We start from the raw sequence: 22,018 nt of genomic DNA, 5'->3' as shown, positions 1-22,018 counted from the left end.
TTTGACTGATAGGCCAGTCAGCTCTCAGAAGAGACTCCTCTTTGGTTGCTGCTAACCTACACCATTTACAAGTTAACCATCTCATATTATTTTTATATTTTTGAATTACTATGCAAGCATTTGCTGACTGATCTCTGCAATGCCCATGCCAAGTGCTCATAACTGAGGAAACCGAGTCAGAAATAAGTAACTGGCCAGAGTAAATCCTTTGCAGCTGGGAGCAAAGCTGGAATCTTTTCACTGCCACTTACGTGCCACTAAGCTTGATCTTGCTCAACCTTTACTGCCTCTGTTTCAGGTACTTATAAAGTTTTTGTACCTCCTTGTACTATGTAGTTCCTCAGCTGTGAAGGAACTCCTCCTGCTTCCCTCTCCAATTTTCTCTGTAGATTAACTCACCTGCTGAACTGATTTTAACTGTGGTCACTGACTTCTCTCCTGAATCTCTCTCCTTAGCATGACATAAACTTTTCTTCATCAATGTTCACCATTAATAAAAGGTTAATGAAGCTGAGACTGTGGCTTGAGCTTTATGGCAAAACTCTCTCTCTGCTTCCTTGTTTCCAGTTTCTGTTGATACCATAGCTGATTTTTCTAAGCCTCAGCTCTAGAAGTCGCCTTGCATTCCTACATCTCTCCTCTTTGCAGACATCAAAACTGTTCCAAGTTGCAAGTTCCCAACAAAGCGAGTAGCTAGCACTTAAATTTTTAGACGATTAGAATGCTTGCCCAGCTTCTTATCTTTTGTATTGGTTAATGCAACATCTTCATTTCTAGTATTATCAACCCCATATTTTTTTTCCTCTTCCAAACTTACCATAGAAAATAGAATTGTTACTTTGGTGAGACCTACTTAGTCACAGTGACATTATTGTTTTAATTTTTATATATTTTCTCAGTTCCATAACTGGGAAAATTGCTTTTTGCCTTGGTCTAATTGATAATTGTGCACCTTCATGTTAATCAGATAGCAAATTCTCAGAAATTGGGGCTATGTCTCCTGTTCTTTATTGGGAGCCACTTAAGGGTCAGGATAGGAGGGGTAAGATTACTATAACAAAATCTGCTCTGAATATAAAACAGAGAACTTCAGTCTGTGACGCTGTTAATCCAACGCCCTTTACAGTGTATTTACAATTCACTAAAACAGCATAAAAATGGGTGAGAGAAAGAACCAGATATGACTTTCAGGCTCTGGACTGAATTGTCTGAAGAATGCTCTGTTTGTAAGCTTAAGCCCCTTTGCAGAGAGGGAATGAATACAAATTCCCATCCTGTTTATACAGAATCACTTTTCTGATTTTGATCGGACTTCAGTGTGAGTTTTCCCCTCAAAACAGAGTGAAATTAACCTAGAGCAGATTGTCTCATCAATATCTGAAGTTTCATTGCTCCTAACATCAGAGTGGCAATGACCAAAGTTGTTTATCCTTGGAATGCCTTGGCAAATCCCCCTGCCTCCTGTTTTATACTAGATCCTCTTTTTTTTTCCTTTTTCTTTTTCTTTTTTTTTTTTTTGTAACTGAAAACAAGCTAACTAAAATGCCCAACTCAAATTTAAGTGTTTATTATTCAGAAAAGTTCTGCTGAGTCTGTCTTGGAATATAGTATACTTAAAGCTTAAAGGCATTCTTAATAGTGAAAAAGATCAAAGTATCATTATGAAGGAACTGGACAACCTTAATTAGTGAAAATATGAATATAAGATTGATCATAGAAATCTGTAAAATAATATTGGGCATTACAAATTAGTTTCTGCTTTACATAAGGAGCGTACAAGCTCAAAGTGAAGCTAATACTGGAGTGGTTTAGTTTATCACAGAAAAACTAATTCAACAGTGTAATGCAATCATGAAAAGAGTCTGTGCTATCCTAGAATAGGTCAGGCAAGGCATTTTCAAAGGAAAGAGAAAAGTGTTTGTACCTTTGAGGAAAGGCACTGGGGAAATCTCTGAAATACTGTGTATGGCCTGGACATTTGTGTTCCCACTACTTTCTTCTTTCTTCTCTTTCTACTTACTTTCTTCCCAGGTAAGGTCTGTGCTAGATAGAATATATTTATTGACATAGCAACAAGTTTGAGCTGTCACTGGTAAAAAAAACCCTCAGATAAAGTTTTAAAACCAGATAAACTTTGACATATTGACTTAAGTGGGCAAAATGCATCACATCTGTGAAAAGGTAGGGATCAGACATGATCCCCATGTTCAGGCATTACAACTTTTATGATGCTTTAAACATATTAAGGAAGAATCTTCTCAGGAGTTTGTATATCTAGGATATTATACTTTCAACTTGAATTTTTGCTTGTTTTATTAATCTAATGTCATTGAACTGTTCTAGATTGACAACATATGAGAATGACAGCCAGTGAGTGGCAATCAAAATCTGCTGTACAGAAAACAGTGTGTTTTCTTTGGTTCAGCCTTATCAGTATATCTACCCTGGGTAGGATCAATTAATCTAGAGGGGTTTGCTCTACGTAGACTTTTTGATCTTTGATCTCTGTAATTCCTGTCTATGGTATCAGTGCCCTTAGCTGTGATCTAAAAACAGGCTGAAAAAGAAGAAACCCTGTTAACTGCTTAGAAACTGAATACAGACTACTGACCCACTTTAAGGAATAAAAACAATTTTTACATACCACTACCTGAGATGGACTGCACCTTAAAACGGAGGGGGTTTTGATGGTCTCCAATGTTGGTGACCTGTTGGGAGCTGCCTGGTCAACTTTATCACATCTACCCATCGTATTGTGTCAAGAAGATAATAAATAATTTTCACAATATTACCTTCCCCTGGGCTGATTGTTGTAACTGTTGGAAGAATATGATGGGATTTGAGGACACTTGCTCAATCAGGAATGGAAGGGATGTGTCCAGGAGATGGTAGTGTATAATACCCACATTGTGGAAACATTGGAAGATTCTTGTGACTAAAAGGTAAAAAGCAATATAAATAGCTACCTGAGCCGTCCTGCTTCCAGCTCTCACATGTAGTACTTATGTTGTACTTCAATTAGGGAGAGGTATGTCCTCTAGATACATATTAACAGAAAGCAGTAAATTTCTCAATCCATGTTGAAGTTCAGTGTTTCTGACAGACGTGATTGATGGATAACTTCAACTTTTCAGATACTGGTAGGAAGTACTGTAAAGTGCAGCTTAGTTAATGAATGGCTTCTTACTTGAATATTCATATTGGAGCAACACTAAATTGGAAATAACTAACCAGGTCACTTGTCAATAAATGCCACTGTGTCATCAAAAAAAGCAACAGACCTAGATTGCAGTGTAGTGCGTGAGGCACTACTGAGGTTGTTCTCCACTGGAAAGAGCTCATTTGATTTTTCTTGGGTTTGCAAAGCCCTTTCACATTTGTGTCACAGTGATGGTTCATGGTCTCCCTTGTCAGTCATTTACTACAAGTGAGCCCTGAGTCTCTGGCAGAAGTTCTTGCACTAGTCCTGAGTGAACAATCAACCTTGGCTTTTTCTGCCATTTGGCTTAATTTGGCTGTGCAGATGTGTCTGCAGTTCAGGGTGTTTGTGTGCTCCACAACAGTGAACTGGAAGCTATGGAGTTTAGGTTGCGAAGACACCCGAGTTGGCCTTGTACAGAGCTGACAGTGGTCCAGGAGGATTGGCTTGGAGTCTGAGCCAATAAAGCCTTATCAGGCCTGAGCCAGCACTGCCGTTTTACTCAGCAAATTGATGTTTCTGGTCCAGATTGTGTGTTTGTTCTTCACTGTATGTCAGTGAAGTTCTTTCTCTTATTGTCACTATTTATTTATCTATCTAATAATAATATAAAACTCTGTACCCATAGTCATCTCAAGCTACAGATGGAAAGTCACCTAATCCCCTCTTAACTTGTGTTCATGTTTCCAGCTGGATGTGGTACATCTCTTACCAAAAAACAAGAGGAAACTACTTTTTTCTTCTTTTTTCATACATTTTGTCTTACTTCTTACTTGTGATCTTATAATGGCCATCTCAGTCTTCATTTGAAATAACTGAGCAGGCTGAAAAAAGAAAATAAAAGTGTAAATTAGCACGAAAAAATTCAAGGAGTTTCTTACTCATATAAATTAATTGGTATTAAATATAGGAAAAAAAGCCAAGCAACTTCCTGTAAGAAATGTAATAAAGGTTGCCATTTGGGTGCCGTTGCAGGAAAGAAGAGGTTGAGAGGTCTTTTTCATCAATTTTTTTTCCTACAGTTGTGCATTTTCTTTGCTATGGCTACGTTTTTGTCCTTTGAACATAATAACTTTTCAAAAGTTCACACGTAGTTAAGTTCCCTAATGCACATAGACCAATCTGAATTTCTTAAGCATAACCCCCATGCAAGAGAATATCCAAGAGCCGTAAATGCTACTCCCAATAATTTTGTGAAAAGAATGACCATTATGTCTGATCTTTACTTCTGTTTCTTCTCCAACATAAAAAGGTTTGTTAACCTGCTGATTGTTATTTGGGGCATGTTGTCATCAAAAATTTCAGATCTGGTGGGTTATAAAGCAATGTTTCAGGTCCTAAAGGGCTGTCCAGCCTTTGTGCATCTATGCCATGCACTGGAACAAGCATGTTTGCCATTACCTGGTGTGGATTGGTGGGGATCAGCTACCCTCTAGAAATATAAAGGAAGTCTCCTGAAACACTTTGTTAGGGAAAAGTTTTTCTAGGACTCTTATTCAACATGTGTACATTCAGTAATACAGATGATGTTTATAAGGCCATTAAGCTTTCTTTGAACACATTGTTTTCCACTTCCTTGGTAAAATGTCTCCCAATAATGTTCTTGCTAGAGAAAATCTGAGTCTTGTAGAAAGATTGAAATTAAATTTTAAATTAAGTCTATCACCTTTTCTCAACACCTGTAAAGCATGACAGTACTCCAAAAGCACACACATTGCATCTGTATGTATTAGCTCATGGATCTGTTAGCTTTTTTTTCCTTGTCCTTGTTATGTGATGCCCAGTGGACTCTAAAATATACTCTACTGAGGCTTTACCTAAGATACTATTGCTGTCTCTTTCATGTGAATTCAGCAGTGTTGTGTTAGCTTGTCTCCAAGGGCTTTAGGTTTAGGAACAGAAGGAAGTGAATACAAAAAAACCTTGGAAAGTGGTTTTCTTTGTTTCATGTCAAAAGCATTTTGCAGCTACTAGTGTGGGTGAAAAATATTTATGCTGTGGTCTAGGACTTGGTTGAATCCCAATCTTTTTGGCCCAAGTCGGAGAAATTAAGATTATGGCTTTACATCAAGGAAGTATGAAGGACACTGTTGTTTTTACTGATGTCCAAAAACAATGAATGCAGGATGGGGAGAGCACACTTGTGATGCTCTTTTACAATGGCTTAATTTTCTTCCAATTTATAAACAATAATGTTAAGCTTTTTTGTCATTTAGAAAGCCAAAAGGAAGTGAAAGAAGGAATGACTATTGGCTAACTAAAGATTTGAGACACATTAGAAACAGGCATTGGGGTTGAATTTGCAGCGGATACTTTTTTATCTCTAGAAGATAAATATGTTGCTAAAACTATCGTAAAGAAGGTTCATAGAGATCTGAAGAATAAATCATGATGGCAATGCATATGCTAATTACATACTTAAGAATGTATATTCCTTGTGTTGTGCTGGTGAATTACACCGAGCTGACCTACTCCATGCAATGATGAGGACTGGATGCTGTTTGGATCCCTACCTCTGCAGTCATGTGGGCAGAGAAGCCAGCGGCATCTCTGTCGGAGCATGTGGTTCTGTGGAGGAGAAAGTGCGCAGCTGCTGGGCTTCTGTGCTGTCTTCCCCACTGGTCCCGTCTCTTCCAGGCAAGTCTGGCAGGCTGGGTGGAAGCAGCTGTGTATTCTGAGAACTGCTCTGGTGCTATTGTACTGGTACTCCCTTAGGAGTCCTTCCCGATTCGGGATGCATGATCCCGGTATAAGGCAGTGTTCCAGTATGTGTCGTAAATAAGAATTGTATCCTTCAGCCCTTTTCTTATTTCCAGAACCAAAGTCAAATGGAACTGTATGGAAGGCTCTGAAAAGCTACATAAACTTTGTTTTCTGTTCTTCTCACTACCGGTGTGCTACAAGTCTGATGAGTGACCACAAGCTGCCGCACAGGAGAATTCCCTTAGGAGGCTGTGTTTATGCTACCCAACAACTTTATCCAGCCACAGCACCATCCTCAGATCCCTTTCTTGGTACTGTTTCATTGTGGTAGCCAGGACATGCTGGCTGGCTAGCCTCTTTCCTGCTTAGTAAAAGCTACAAGCATTTTCTCCTGAATTACCCTTCACATTGGACAATTACCAGGGCTTTGGGCCTCAAAAGTATTATAACATAGGAAATCATCATGGCCAAGCTCTTGTGAAGTTTCCTGGCCTCTAGAGGACTCTCCATCGGGAAAATTAGGAGAGACTTGGAAACAGAAAAGACAACAAAATCCATTTTGCAAAATAAGGAATAAGGCACGTGGCAGGGAGACAGAAAGCACTTCTGGGAAGAGGAATTTCACAGGGTCTGGTGTTACATGAGCAGAAGGGAGCTGACTGGCCCTGCATACCCCATATTTCACGCTGGGGAACTTGCACCAGAAGTCTGGCTTAAGTAGAAGTATACTGGGGGCAGCCTGGTTTTGTGCAGTTCCCTGGCCAGGTTGCTGCAGTTCAGACACAATTTGGATAAACATCTGGGATTGCATTTTCTTTTCCAATTAAACTTGAAGTCACCCAATGTTTGCCTAGGCAGTGCAGTTCCCTGCCACTGAAGTTATTGTTAAGTTACATACATTAGGCAGGAAAAGGCACTCTGGATTAGAGGGTTCAGGGGTCTGCTCACACTCTAGGAGAGGACAGCTAAGCAAAAGCAGCATTTTGTTGCATTTGGCCTACTGCATTCAGGACAGTCGTTGCCCTGGAGCACATCAGGGCACTTCACCTTCGAAAGTTTTGCTTTTGTTGTCTGTGATTGATACTCATTTGAGGTTTTGATGGTTTCCTTCCACTGAAGTTATGTTTACTCAGTCCAAGGATATTTAGAGCTCCTCATTATAGTGCCTGAAGCTAAAACCATGTCTGAATGGCAGTACATATTACATGCTGAGCTCTCTCACTTGAAATCCAATGTTTGGCACACCGCAAGGACTGAAACAATTTACAGACTGGTCATCCGTTGCTAGCAACTGCCTGGATAGGCACAGCCAAAACACATGCCTTTGTTCTGGTCTTATGTGAGGGGAAGGAATTGACCCTGCTGAGTATTTGAGAAAACAGATAGCAGATCTGTTGCTTATTGATCCTTCTGCTGTACTCTCTGGGTAGGGGAAAGCAGGGTATCTCTGGAGCTGTGCCTACCTGGCAGAAAATTAATACAGTGAAGTTGCTGCAGATGTCTATCTCCATGCCTGATTTTGGACTGAAGAAAAGGAATGCTACATAATTTTCATATAATTGCCCAATAAAACAGTGGCAAAGCTAGGAAGAAAACCCATGAATCCTGATTCCCAGGTCCTGGCATTATGCACTATGAAAAAGTCCTTTATATACGTATTGCTTTTTAGAAGCAAGATCTGAAGCCAGCTGAGTATAGCAGGGCTTGAGATTTGGAGAGTGTCCTCTTTCCTGGACTTGTCCACTGTCCTGTTTCTCCTCTATTCTTAAAAGATTCTTGGTTTTCATTTCTATCTCCTCCTTTTGTTTGTTTTCCTTCCATTTCTTTCCTTTGCAAGTATTGAATGTCTCCTCTGGGAGTAAGCCTAGCCACATGTGCATGCAGTGATGGTTTATTTTTATTGGAGTCATTGCCTGTGACTGTTATTCATTACTATAGGAAGAACTGCACTAACAAACTGCTCTGAGAGGGTTTTTTTTTCTGTTGTAAAAAGTCCTGTTTTGTCAATAGCCATTGAAATTATCTACTGCCACCACTAAGACATTGAGAGTTTGGGGCTTGGACACTGGTACTGCCTCCTGAATGTCCTGTTGTGTCTGGTGTTGCAAAGCAGAATCTCAGCTTCTCTCAGCTTCCTTGCATGTTGTCTCATTAGGTCAGCTTTTCAACCATCTGTCCACCTCTCTGCTACCTAAGCAACTCAGTTGGCCTCTGCTTGGGGAAGAATTTGCGGTTGCACAAAGCTAGTGCAGTCGCTGACACCGACTACTGTTATAGCCTCCTATAACAGAGTACAGACAGAACACCGCCAGACAAGGCCTGCCTGGGATGAAATGGCTAATTCAGAAAAGGCAAGTCAAAAGTAGTATAAAATGCTTTTATCTCACTTGCACTTCTAGTCTTGACATTGGATAAGTAATCAACAGCCGTATTTCCTTACCTTTATTCTCAAGTTATCACACATTTCTGTGTCACCGTGGGCAAGACCACCATCTACCATCTCTAAGGTCATGTAAGGAATTCCTGGTGCTTCTTTAAGATGAATCTGTAGCATAAATAATTAAATTATTGGTAGTTACATTAGAAGCATATGCTTAGCATAAATGTAAGTCAGAGCTTAGAGAGGTAAGCAGCCTAAATAATTACACATAAGAAGTACAGCAATGTAAAATCAATGAATATTAACTTACCACTTCTGAAGTCAGAGTGGAGCACAGTGAGGAAAGGTGAGTGATCTGCCCAGGCTTACCCAAAAGAAGATAGGACCTTACCCTAAAAGTTAATGCTAGGATAAAACAAACAGGCAAGAAGTGATTTATCTGAAATTTGGCTAATATTGCATAGGTTCATGATTTCTAGAGATTTGTTTTAAATATTTCAGAATCTCTGCTTCCCACTAACACTGACTGTTAAAATCAAAGGTAATCTGTCAGAATTTGGCTGAGAAGGTTTGATCTCTTTGATATTAATTACATTTGTTAATATAAGTGTCATGCTGTTATTTCAGGATTGAGATTTCTTTGAATTCTTTATCCCATTCTGAATCCATCTCATGTTTTCCCTCGGGCTTTTGAAGGCTTTCCCTTCATTAGTTTTCTTACTCAAATTAGTGTCCACTGTTGCTGTTTCCCCTGGAAAACTGTCTTAAATGCATCTGCATTTCTCCCTCCCTCCCTTTTTCTTAAGATAAGACACAGGGACTTCTTGGCTTTGCAGTTTTAGCAGTGTTTTTTAATACATGGAATTTGTATGCATTGCACTAAAAGAAAATAAACAGATGTGCTGCTACAGTTTGGGGGGTGAGGCAACAGCAGGATGGTCAGCTGCCTTTTGAGTCTGTTCATTTTGGTGTTGTTTCCAGATGTGTGCTAATGGACATTTTTAGAATGTACACACAAACTCTGCTTGCCTACTTTTTTTCACTAATTGGTTGGGATTTATGGAATGCCTCTCATAAAGTGTCTCTAGCTGCCATTGTTGCTTTTCTATAAAGTAGTAGAAAGGAAACTCATTCCTAAACAGTTTCATCTGGACAGGATTTTCTTGTGGGGGAAGGAGAGATACAATCCATTTAAATTGCTCTATAAAGAGTTTTATTGAGTTGAGGCCCATTAACCTGGCCTTGATGAAAGCCTTTTCAAACAACTGGACTTCAGGGAACCACATCTCTCAGGTACTGTGCATGGCACAAATGAAATGATAGTTTCCTGAGAAATCATGTTAATCAATATTGTGATTTTTTTTTTTTTAATTTTTTTTTTACATGTACAAAAGTGGTAGGGACTCCACATCTACTCCCAGTAGTGGGGCATGTTTGTATCCCCACCTGTCATTGTTTGCTCTCTAGTGCTCAAGACATCTTAAGCTTTCCCTGTGTCAATCCACCAAGTTTGTTTTTACCAGGGAGAATATATGTGTGGGGTCTAGATGATTAGGAAGGCTGAAGGATGACTGCATAGATCTCTTTTCTCTCAACCTGTCCGTTTTCCCTCTTTATTCCCAATCATTGCACAGCCTGCCCAGCCTGTAGCCTTTTCTACTGACAACAAGCGTACAGGTGCAGACAGTACTGCTCGGGTGGCTGAGCTTCCTTCTGCTTGAAAGGGGAAAATCTGTGCATAGAGAGCTTTTCCTCGCAACAGGATTTGGAAGAAGATACAAAGCAGGAGATAGTCATTTCCATAAGAAAACACAAGTCCATGATAAAGTCAAACAAACTCTACAGTGATTTGCTTGTGAAGGCAATGTGATTTGATAACGTCTTATTTGGATTTTGGTACTGATATCAGCTATATGATCTTTAAGAGCGTATTTAATTTCCGAACTTCAATTTACCCAAATGTGTAATGGGGTTATTTTTTCCCCGCTCGTATAAAACCTTTTTTAAACCTACAGATTAAGTACCATATACAAGCAAAATGTTGTTATCCCAAAAATCATGTGCTGTGGGAGATCAGTAAATTGTTTATAGGTATATCCTGCAAGCTTAGTAAGTGATTGCAGGATACCTAAACTACATTTTTTTCACTAGAACACTGGAAACATATTAGGGTCACTTTGTGTTTCTGCAACAAGGAGCAGTTGTCTCCCAAGGTAAATCAGAACCTGTTGCAAGACTGAAGCCTTAGAGAGCTCTAAGGTCTAACGACCACTAGTGCTTGGTGAGACTTGGCAGAAAGCATAACCATTTTTTCTCCTACCTTGTAAGAAGCCATCCCATTGACCTGAAGGATGCTTCAATGTGAAGACGGAGCAGGGAACAACTGGTATACTGCTGTGTGAAGCCTGGATGCCACTGCCTGTTAGGGGACTCTTGGTTGTCTCCTTGGGCACCTTTCTAGTGGGCTGAAGGCAGCGTGACCTGTGGGATTGGGAAAGAGAGCTGGCCCTGGGAACTGGATCGCAGCTCCTGCTCAAAAATAAATGATCTGCAGAATAAGGACTGCCACTTTAGTTTCTAGAATATATCAAATTCCTGCACATAGGGCCCAAGAAGAACCAGGAGGGCAGAAAAAACAGTTATGAGGTCTGCTGGGATATCTGATGCAAAATCAACTTTGTTGTTTTCCTTACTGGCTTTTTCCTGGGCTCTGTTGCAGCTGAAAAAACAACCCTGCTAATCTACAATAAGAAGGGAAATTTTGGCATGAAGATAGTCCACCCAGACAATTTGGCACAATTAGAGGAAAGATTTGTTTAGCTTAGCACTGATTTTATTACTACGTGAGTCTAACTGAACCTTGAGAGAGCGTCTTTTCCCTGTTGAATGACAGTGTTGATGGTGTAAGTTTCCTTCTCAATTCTCAGCTATGCTCTTCCAAGCAAATGTGGTGTAACTGAAGAGTTCTCCTGAAATGCACTATTAGCAATGATTGCTTACTGCAATAGGACAACAATATGAATTAGCAAAAAATCCCAGCAAGCTAGCGTTGTTTCAGTAAGGGCAGCAAGCGTAGTGAGAGCCAGACTCCTTTCACAGATCTCACGTATTTGGTCAGTAGATCTGAATTCCAAAATATATATTGGCTGTAAATGTGGGTGTGTTTTTCATTCAGTTCTTAGTGCATGTATATGCATTTTGTCAGTACAAAAGATGAGATAAGGTAAATCTAGCAGAAAGGGAAATCTAAGGAAAAAACTTAGAACAAAATTAAAAGAGAAGAATCCGTTCACTGATAAGAAGAAGCTGATATAGTTTAAAAGAGGCATTAAATGGTTTCACTCATGTTCCTCAGTCATTGCTAAGAACCAGTTTCTTGTAATAGTCTCAGTAAAAAAATGGGGAAGAAACTGGATGTCTTTCCAGTCTAAATGGAAATGATGTATTAAATGTTAATACAGCTGTTTTTCTCAAATATTTCATTGAAATATCTTAGTCCATTACTTTTGTTAAAATCATTAGCTTTCCATTATGAAATCTTTTTTTTTTTTTACCATGTGAGAGCTCATAGGTCAATCAAAATCATCATCTTATTTCACTGTTTGGTAGTTTATCATCCTAGCATTTTGATAACTAATTTGATATAAGACTCTTTCCCCTTCATCATCTTTACTTTTTTTTGGCAGGACACTGGCTTGATTTCTGGTTATCAGAATACTTCTGAAAGTCCATCCAATACATTTTCCAATTTATCACTTTCCTTGCTATTGGCAGGGGATGTTGTCCCAATAATTAGTATTTTCTGCTGGGCTTCTGCAATCAATTTCTGTGATTCATCTCTTCCATAAAGCTTATAAACAATAAACTGTATTGTTAAAAATGCTTTCACTAATTAAAAACCAAACTTTAACGTACAATTTTTCTGCTGTCATTATCAATTTTCTCTAAGCCTTTTGTTTCTCAACTGCTCTGCCCGTCTCCCATTTGTCTTCCTTTATCTAATCTAATGACATCTATCCAGTTTCTATTCACTTTTCATCAAGGTGATATATCTCCTCTTCCACAGTACCTTTGTGTCCTTAACGTGCCTCATGGCAGAAATCATTTTTCAGTTGCTTAATGTTTATTCCGCATTGTTGTCAATTAATAAATAATTACCACAAACCTCCTGACAGGGAAATGTGATGCTAGAAAGGAAAGAAAGGAAACTAAGATTTCACCATTTTGTAAAGGTACGACTTTGCAAAACTTAAAATAGCTTTGATTTTTACTTCTCTCATCCACCTCTATCATTCACACTTTAGTAGGACAGCAGTGTAAGAATAACTGCATCTGGATTTTATGTTCCCTTCCAGAAGCTCATGGATAGCTCATGGATAGCATTCCAGAAGCATCGTGGATAGGATGAATTAGAAAGACTCAGTACTGTTTCATCATTTTTCTATGTCTATTTTCTATTCATTTCACCATTGAAAAAATATTTTTTGTAATCTAAATGCCTGTTAACTTCTTTAGACTATTATTTACCATTACTGTTTACTCATCTCAAAACGTGTGGTCCTTTTGGTGCAACTTTGCACTGAAGTGTCAACAGGAAAAAAATCTCTGGTGAGGCCTGGATTTCACCTTTGAGTCCCTAATTAAATAGTGCTTATCATAAAAGGTGTGTCTTTCACTTATCTGGTTAGGAAACAAAGCAATAAATTCCTTTACATACATCAAGAACATTAGTGGAGTTGTATTTTCCTTTCTTTTCCTGCAGCAAAAAAGGATTGGAGGAAATCTTTTATGTTGGACTGAAAATTTAGGTTCTTAATCTTAAGTTTGGGAAAGTAAGATTGTGGAAGGGTTCCTGTTTCAGCTTGTTAATAAAGAATTCTGATTCAGGTCCAGGTTCAGATAATAAACCTTTCTGTACTCTCTCCAGTTTTTGGCCAGGACTGATTTAGAATTAGAACAAGTCATATGTTAAATATGTGTGAGTTTAGAAATGCCTGTTCTGCCTGACATGTCTGCTTCTGAGTTATCCTGGAAGATCCCTTGTGTTCTCAATATCCTCAAGTGGCTGCTTGGAATCTTAGGGAGAGGAGCAGATGATCACCAGAAGATAAAGATGAGAAGACTTTAAATTATAAATTCTGTATTTGAAAACCAGCAATTTTTTCTTGGTTTATTGACCACAAAGATCCTTAACTGCATATGGACCGTCAAGGGACATTGTTAGTATGTGTTATTCCAACTCCGTCAGTTCTATCAGCATAAAAGATTAGTTGGGAGGGCTTCAATGTGTCTCAGGATGCCCACAGGACTTGAAGAGACTTCATAGGTTATGGAGTGCATCGCAGGCACTGCTTCATATCCCTTTCATAAATATTTTAATCTGAATCCTAAAAGCAAAGATTTTTTTTTTAGCCTTGCCTCTTTGAGTTGAAGGCTATTCCAGAATCTCACTTTACTAATGGTTATAAACTTCAAAATGTCCAGCCAAAATGTCTTTGTGGCTGCACGTTTGTTCTTATGCCAGTGTTGTCAGTTTAAGCTCTTGTCTTTCTTCCTGCTCCATTCTCTCATTTCCGCTCTCGCCATTCACTTACACATATAGACAACTGTCAGCCTTCATTTTTGCTAGACACATTGAGCTAATTTTTTCTAGTGGCCTCTCAGATGCACACTTCATTCTCCTCACCAGCATACAGCTCATCTCTTGCAGTTTGAGTTCATGAGTGACCTGTACTGTACATGGTATTCCAGATTAAAGTTTACTGGTGGCTTGTACAGAAACACCAGTGTCTCCCTGGTTTTGCCAGGTATATGTGGTGGTCGGTGTGCTTAACAATTGGATCTGCTGCTGTCCTGGCTACATCAGCTTGTGGGTCAGTATATCTTGTGAGGTACTCATATATCCAGGAAGTGTTTTCTTTTCAATAACTGACGGTTTCTCCTTTCGTCTTATGGCTTCTGTGCTTATCCTTGTTTTCTTCATTATCAGTTCCTATTTAGTCTTGTTAAAAACTTTACAGAGATCCAAATAGATGAGGTCCAATTTACTTCAGATTTCTAAAAAATTCAAAGGATTATGTCAGGTATGCCTGGCACGATATCCATGTTTCATTCTATCCCATTTTCCAAGTCTTTAGTTATTTTTCCCTTCAAAATTTCTTCTAAAGCTCTGCATGATACTGAAATCAGATTACAGACCTCAACTCACCAGTTTACATTATTTTTCTCTTGCCTTTGAGGACTATGTTTGCTGCTTCTCAGTTAGGTTAGAACATCTTCATTCTCATAGATGTATGACAAATACTAGCTATCAATCAGACCTAAATTCACATGCTGATTCTTACAATGTTTTTTCGACAGAGATTATCTATTTTCTACTGAATACGCTAAGCTGATGGAGTTTTCTTTCCACTCAGTTGTTATTTCTGTATCTATATGATATAGATAAGTCCCATTATCTGCCTTCTCCTCCTCTTCAGCATCATCTTGCTTGTTGAACACTGATTATTTCTTCACTCATGTCTAGAATATATTTAACCACTATCCCAATGTCATTTCATTATAACTCCAATTTTTATTTGTTTTGATATTGTTAATAATCTTGGCCTCCAAAACATAATTTTGGTTTTTTTGATATGTATTTCCTTCTATGTTTTATAAGTTCCTTGTGCATACATAAGAACCTACTCTGTGTTGGCTATTCCAACCAGAGGATGGTTGCAATGACCTTTACAGTTTTTTCTCTTTGGTTGAAACACAAATCTAAATACGTATTTACTTTTTTTAAAAAGTTATGTTAATGTAGAGTTTGGTGTTATAAAAAAGAATTCTATGTACTCTGTCTGGTTGTGAAATATGCAATCATACTTTAAAGGTTATTTTTCTCAGTAAGCAAACATTCAAAATAAAGCAATACCTTTGCATATTCTGAACTGTTCCCATTTCACTAAAAAGGAAGCTAATTCTGAGCCTCAGATGTAACTGTGCAGCAGCAGCCTTTTAGAGGGGTCCTGTGATATGCTGCTGAAAGGATGTGATTTATTATATTTTTTCATTGCTATACTTAGTTATACACATATTGTAACTGCATAAAAATGCAGTAACAGAATGTACATAGGGTTATTTGAATGTCCATCCATTTGCACGTACAGCTGTGCCTAGTGCACATGCATATATAGGTTAGTATTTATGTGCATATTACAGCACAGAATGCCAAAAATTTGACCTTAGACATCAGATTTGTAACTGTTTCACTTCAGGCCTTTCTGATTAAACATCCAGCTGTTGTGGGAGACTCTGTAGCTGAAGTTTTCAGTTTTTCCACCCCATCCTCTCCCTCATGTTCTCAGAGCTGAGGGAGTACGCAAAGCACCAGGAGGCACTCTGCTTGCCTCCTGGCAGAGTTCCCCCTCCTACCGCGTCAGTGGGAAGTGCTGGCTCTGGGGATAATGACGGGCAAGGGAATTCGGGTTTTGTCAAGGTGCGTCACGGACATGGGATGTGACATGCCCCTCCTTTCTCCAGAAGTTCATTCCAGAGAGAACGGTAACTAACATGGAAGAGGGGAAAGTGCTACCACAGCAGTTTTCCTACTTGGAGTGTTCAAAGGTTGTATTGCATCCTGAGGTGGGTTTGCCAGCTTCATGTGACTGAAAGGAAAACACTGACATTTGGACTGGTCTGATGTTCTCCGGCTGTATTTGTGGTCTTTATGTGCCTGCCGTTATTTTTTACTGTCTGAAGAAGAAGGGAGACTATGTTTGGTTTAAATTCTGAAAACCATAAAAATGTTAGCTGGCTGTGGGTAATAATGGTTATGTTTGAAGAACCAGATACAAGGATTTTGTTTCTTCAGCCTGTATCAGAATCAGATGAGAGAGAGTTGCAAGACACCTAAGCATGGTCCTGTCCACACCTACCTGCTGTACGGACACCCTTAGCATTTAAAGTGCTACAGGAAAGTCACACGAGCCTCGATTCTGCAGCAGGATTTGCTGCCAAATCCTCTGGTTACGTAAGGACACTGCAGACCTCAAACTTCTGGTGCTTGACGTTGTTAATCTTACACTTAGGAATAAATGTCCTAGTCCTGCATGTCTATTAAGTGATTCAATACTGTCTGACTTTTCAGTGAAATGTGAGCAGTTTTGGTGAGCATGAACTTCCTTGTTTTTCTGTAGTCTCTCTTGGCTTTTATCAAACCTGCTTACTGTTTCCCTGCTGATCGTTAGGCACCACCAACCGAAATTCATATGCCGTGACCCTTATGAGTGCTTGAATGTTTGGCAGAATTAGAGCATGACCTTTGGAAATAATGGGGGTTTTTTACTCCAGTTGAAATCGGCAGGATCCGTTGTGCCTCACACCTCTAAAAATAAGATTATTACTGTCTGTTGTTCTAAGAAACCTGTATTTGGATGTATCTGACAGAGGGCTGCCTATCTTGGGCTGAGAAGGTGTGGTGTCTGACAGGGCTTTGGAAATTCAGGCACTGAGGTGCGCGATGGTTCCACAGCACGCTGCCAGGCAGGCCTCACAGAGGGGTTAGCTGAAGTCAGGGCATTGGCAGAAGGGAAGTCGGTGGGCCTGCTCCGTGTCCTCAGCAGGCACGGCTCGGGCTCTGCGGCATTGCTCTGCTTGGAGCAGATCCCTGCAGAGGATCAGCACGGGCTGAGGGGGAACCGCCTGCCCAAACTGTGTCCTCAGGGGCCGGGAAGGTGGGAAGGCTCTTCCAGGGTGCACGGCCACCGCCGGGAGGGCTGGTTTCCAGTTCCCAGCCTTTTCTAGCTGTTGAAGAGGTGAGCGGAGAAACGTGTTTCAGCTTTGTTCAGCAGCTCTGTGCCGGAGGCAGAGCAGCAGCCCGCTCTCCATTTCAGTCGCTGCTGTCAGAGTCTTCTGCAGGGCCCACATGGGGACCATTAGATCAATGTTTGTGCTGATTACACTCTTGGGCAGAGCTTATTAAGTTTATCATTAAAATGTCACTTTCATGTAGGTGACAGAATGAGGGTTATTTTGAGGCAAGCTGTGAGGGAGCAGTCCTCGGCAATGAGCAAAAATCAAAACAGCCAAGCGATAAAACCTGGCACATTTGTGTGAGTTTGCCACTGCGGGTCCCACGTCACCTACCCTGCCTACAAGCCCATTTCTTTGTCTCCAGAGCTCTGCTGCAGCTCATCTTCCACAGAGGATGGTTCCTCCATAGTGGAGCTAGAGAGCTTGGGATATTTCTGGCCTGACCATGGAGAGCTAGCGCACCCAAATGCCAAGCTAAATTCAATTGAGCTGTACACCCCGAGGGAGTTCCAATTCCTGTTTTGTTACTCCAAGCACAAGATCCTTCAATAAAGCTTGACTTGGTCATTACCCCTTTTGCAAAAGAGGACGTGCAATGTCATGTTACCATCCCTGGTGTGATGACCCACAGGTGGACCACACTGCTTCCAGGGGCTGGAGGAAGGCAACGGGTGGAGTTCTTGGAGAAGGCGAGGGGGCACATCTGTGGAACGGCTAATGGCGATTAAAATTGCATTACACAGTGGCAGTTGCAATTCTGCTCAAAATTGTCTCTGAGTGCAACTGCCTGAACCAGCAGAAATGATTAAGCTTAACAGGATGCCAATAAGACAAGCAAAACTTCCTGCTTTCATGACAGTGGTTTTTTAGGACCTGTGAGTCCTTTTAAAATTGCAGCATGATCTATACGTGCGTATGAGAAGACCTCAGCTACTTAGAAGTGACAGGGCTAGATCAATAACTACCTTGTTATTTCTTCAGTATGCTTTACTACTTCTGGAAGTTAAATCCAGTGAGATTATTCTACAGATCTGAGCTCTGATCAGTATGTTATAAAGATGTGTACTTACATATTACTTGTTGGTTTTGCAGCTCCTGGTTGCTAAATCCCCTGTTGCTCCATTCTCCACTTTTTTCTACACCATTGAGAAATCAGGCTTGGTTCTTCAAGGTAAGACCAAAGCATTGATTGTTCTGCCTTTTCAGTTAGTATTTTAAGCAGGCTGAATGTAGGTAACAGCAACTGTTGTTGAAAATGGTGCTGTTTATACCTAATTAAACCCCCACACATTTAAAAAGTCTGGTTGACAAGGGCAGGCTTCTCATGCCTTCACTGCTTTGTCTTGGATTATACTAAATTAGTTGTTGCATATTCCCATGGATCTAAGAACGGGCCCTGAAATTATTAATCAAGGCTTCCTGTTTTCCTTCAAGGTAAAGTAGAATGGTTCTGGCAACACTGCTCCTATGGGATAGGTTTCTCCAGGAGAAACGTACCCATCTATCATTAATAACCTGCTTTAATAAATGGTTATTCTTTAGCAAATAGCTTGACATCAATAAAAATACAGGAAATTAATATCTGTTCTCTATTTTTGTGATTATTTTAATGCTAAATGCCCCATGGTCTTAAATAATCCTCAGATTCTCTAGGATATGAGGTAGTGTACTGAAAAGCTGGATATTACTATCATGATGGCAGGGAACTAGGATTCCTTGTGGCCGTGTCCTAAATCATGTACTTTCAGACCACAGCAAAAAGGGAAGTTCAGCTCTTCCCTTCTTTTCCCCATTTATCCCAATAAATCTTCCTTTAAGGTCCTTATTTTTGACAGACATTCATAGATCAATTTTGTTGAGTTGCTGTCTGTTGATATGCAGCCTGGCTCCTGACTGCTGCAACAGTTTAGCAGACTAAATAAAACTAGTCAGTGCCTGTCACGTTTTGTTTAGAGGATACACTCTGATATGCAACCATGGCATTAAGAAAAGTGAGCATCGCTGTTTCTCAGGTTCCAGTGACTGATAATCACTGACCCCATAAAGCCCTACGAACATTTTAAGGTATGTGAACAGTTCTCTTCCTTCTCATTGCCCGTTTCTCACCTTCAAACAGGCAGCACCAGGCCAATGACATATTTACATTTACTAATGACTAAATATGCTTATATCTCTGGTGATACACAATGTAGGAAAACAAAAGAAACAAAAATATTTTATGGTGCATTTTTGCTTCCATTTGGTACATCTACATAATGATAATGTGGGGGGTCCGTCCGATGTTTCCAAAGCCTTTGGATACTATACCCAGTGTATTCTTAGATGGTATTTTGGGAATTTGATCTGCTTTACTTGGTACCAGTAATTTTAAAAGGCTACAGGAACTAAAACCAATTTTTATTAGTTAAACTGAGATGGCTTGCAACAGTTGGTCTAGACATGTTTTGGTTCAGTATTAGGCAGAAGGCAAGCTACTTTCTATCTCAAATATCTTCTGAGTTGCAGAGGTGTTTCTGATCATTATAAAAAAAGGCAGACAATTTCCTGCTCTGTCCTCAGGCACTAATGTAGTAAAACTTTGGGAAAGAAAGATTTCCCATTTCAGAAACAGGAAGCATTTGTTCAGAGAGGATCTTTGTTTCAGTTCTTCTCTGTGAGCCAGGAATATAGCTTTGCAAGGACCAAACCCTACCTTTAAAGAACAAATGGGCCTGGTAACATGTAATGATGGTGGAGTAGGACTCTGATAGAAGGATAGCACTGTTTTGGGAGTATGGCAATTGCTCTTTTCCCTGTATCCATACGTTTCTGGGGCGGACATTTAAAACATCATTCACCATTTTTCTAAAAACAGGTGAGATACCAGTTTGGATTTCTCTAAGTAAACACTGTCTCGATATCAGGCATTCTTTTTACATTTTGGAAGGCAGCTTGAAGCTCTTCTGTGTGTGAGCCTTTTCTTACTTCCTGACTACACCATTATGTTTCCATTTTAGATATTTTTTTCCAAGATGGGTAGTGAGGAAGGGCATGGTTCCCCTAATAATGTGCCCCAGACTATTTTACAGAGACTTGTAAGCACTTACACGTGAGCTACCTCACTGAGTTGTACAAAGTAAATATTGCATGTTCTCATCCCACATTTCAGTGATCATTATTTCTATGGAAAGAGGAAGTGAACAAATCACCTGGAAATGGCTGTTGTGGATAAGATGCAGAAAGTGGCACCAGGCTGCCTTGTGCAAGAGAGGCTAGAGTTTTTATGAGAGTTGTAGCTGGTGCTTCTTTCCAAAGGGAAGCTGGATGCAAGGTAAGATGTCAGTAAGGCAACTGGCCACGGGTAGCCGGTGAGGGAGTGTCTCTGCATTGCTGCTTGAGGGATGTCATATAGCACTAACAAGTGGAATCTGTCCCGCAGCCTGATTGCAAAGGCAGCTTTCCCGTTCAGGCTTTGTTGTTTCATTCAGTTGGTGTCAGGCAGTGAGCACATTCAGGGTGGCTGATGGGAACAAGTGGATGGGTGTGGGAACTGGTGAGAAGCAGCAGCTGGCTGAAGTGCCCAGGATTCTTTCTTTTTACTCAGCGGGTCCCATCCCGGGACCATTAACCAATAGGCCATAAACAAACTGATATCGGAAAATGTGGCTGGAAACTCCTTGATTAGTGAGGGTGAATGGGGGGAATGAAAGACAAAGTGAAAGTGTGATTTAACAGTTCCACAAGCAATTTCCATTGCCACCTCTGAGGGATTAGGATGTGTGGAATAGGCTAAAAATGAGGAGGAGCTCTCCCCACTTCTGTTCTGTGGGCCGGAGGATAATAAAACGGCAGGAGAGGCAGTGCAGCTAGTTAGGGATTTCACAGGCTGCTATTTGATGCAGTTTAAGGAGCCCTTCTGCTATTGTTGCAGTTAAAATGGGAAGCGGAACTGTTCTCCATTCGCAAAAATCTCCAGCGTCCTCAGGAAGAGGGCTGAGAGCAAAAGGCTATTAAGATGGTAATGCTGCCCCATTTGGAGGAGTGTATCAAAATCCTCTTTGTCAATGTAAATCGCTGCTCTGTTTCCCTGGTATCTTTGCATCTCATGGCCTCAGTGCAAGCACAGAAGTGTTCGGAGGAGACCCTAGTGAAGGCAGAACTGCTTCTCTTTTATTGTCAGAGGAGAGCTCCAGGCTGCCCAAGGGTGCCACAGAGAAAACTTCTTTGCTTTTAGAAACTTGAAGTGTTCAGGGATGAAAAGAATCCATTTATTCACTCATTCTTTTATTTCCACTTGCAGACTAGAGAAATGAAATTTGATGATTGGAAAGAAAGATTGGCCAGTCAGATATTTAGCAAGGAAATTCAGCCTTCAGTCTCCTTTCATGGCTTCAGTATGCTCTGTGCTATGGAGGGGGTGGAGCGCAAACCCCCCAAAAGCCTCAGTTGCCTTTCCATTGCAATACAGTGGCATGTAATGTACTGCCATGCTGTACAGTGTGACTCTGTGATGAACCTGAATTGTGAGTGCAAAATCCAGTCTGACAGCAGATCTCTATTTTGTAGAGATCTTAAACAGAGACGCAGAAGCCAGGATCTAAGCACTGCAAAATATCGGAAGTTTTACTGTCTGCTTGTGTATTCTGTTTGAGGACTTGCTGTTGCTTCCCTAATTCAATATACTAGTTAAAGTGAATGAAGTGATACTGTTAAAAAGAAGAATAACAGTAAAAAAACTCCAGATCTACTTGATTAAGGGTGCAAGTCACAAGACTATTTTTCTCATTGGTAGTGATACAATTTCTGGTTTGGATTGGAAATTATTAGCTGGTAATTCTGTTCTGGTGTATCACTCAGAACAGATTCTGGGTTGTTCTTGCCTAGTTGTAGTTTCATTGAAGCTGAATGTAGCACATACTGAGTTAGGTGAGCTGAACTAGGAGATGCCACTTAGCTATGCA

General features: G+C 40.2%; 1 protein-coding gene across 11 annotated transcripts in view; it reads left to right on the top strand.

Moving 5' to 3' along the window:
* Positions 1-22,018, top strand: part of RAD51B (RAD51 paralog B) — a 489,201-nt gene that overhangs the window by 308,639 nt on the left and 158,544 nt on the right. For 10 of the 11 annotated variants that reach the window (XM_052782386.1, XM_052782383.1, XM_052782387.1 and 7 more), the window contains exon 10: positions 18,171-18,249. In XM_052782386.1, coding sequence (XP_052638346.1) covers positions 18,171-18,249 — 79 coding nt within the window. Of the gene's footprint in view, positions 1-18,170; positions 18,250-19,090; positions 19,131-22,018 lie in introns of those variants that run through there. The other variant, XM_052782390.1, reaches the window with a different exon arrangement.

The sequence above is a fragment of the Harpia harpyja genome, chromosome 3, assembly GCF_026419915.1.
Source record: "Harpia harpyja isolate bHarHar1 chromosome 3, bHarHar1 primary haplotype, whole genome shotgun sequence".
NCBI lineage: Eukaryota > Metazoa > Chordata > Aves > Accipitriformes > Accipitridae > Harpia > Harpia harpyja.
The sequence above is the reverse complement of the archived record's forward strand: the minus strand, read 5'-3'. Positions and strand labels throughout refer to the sequence as shown.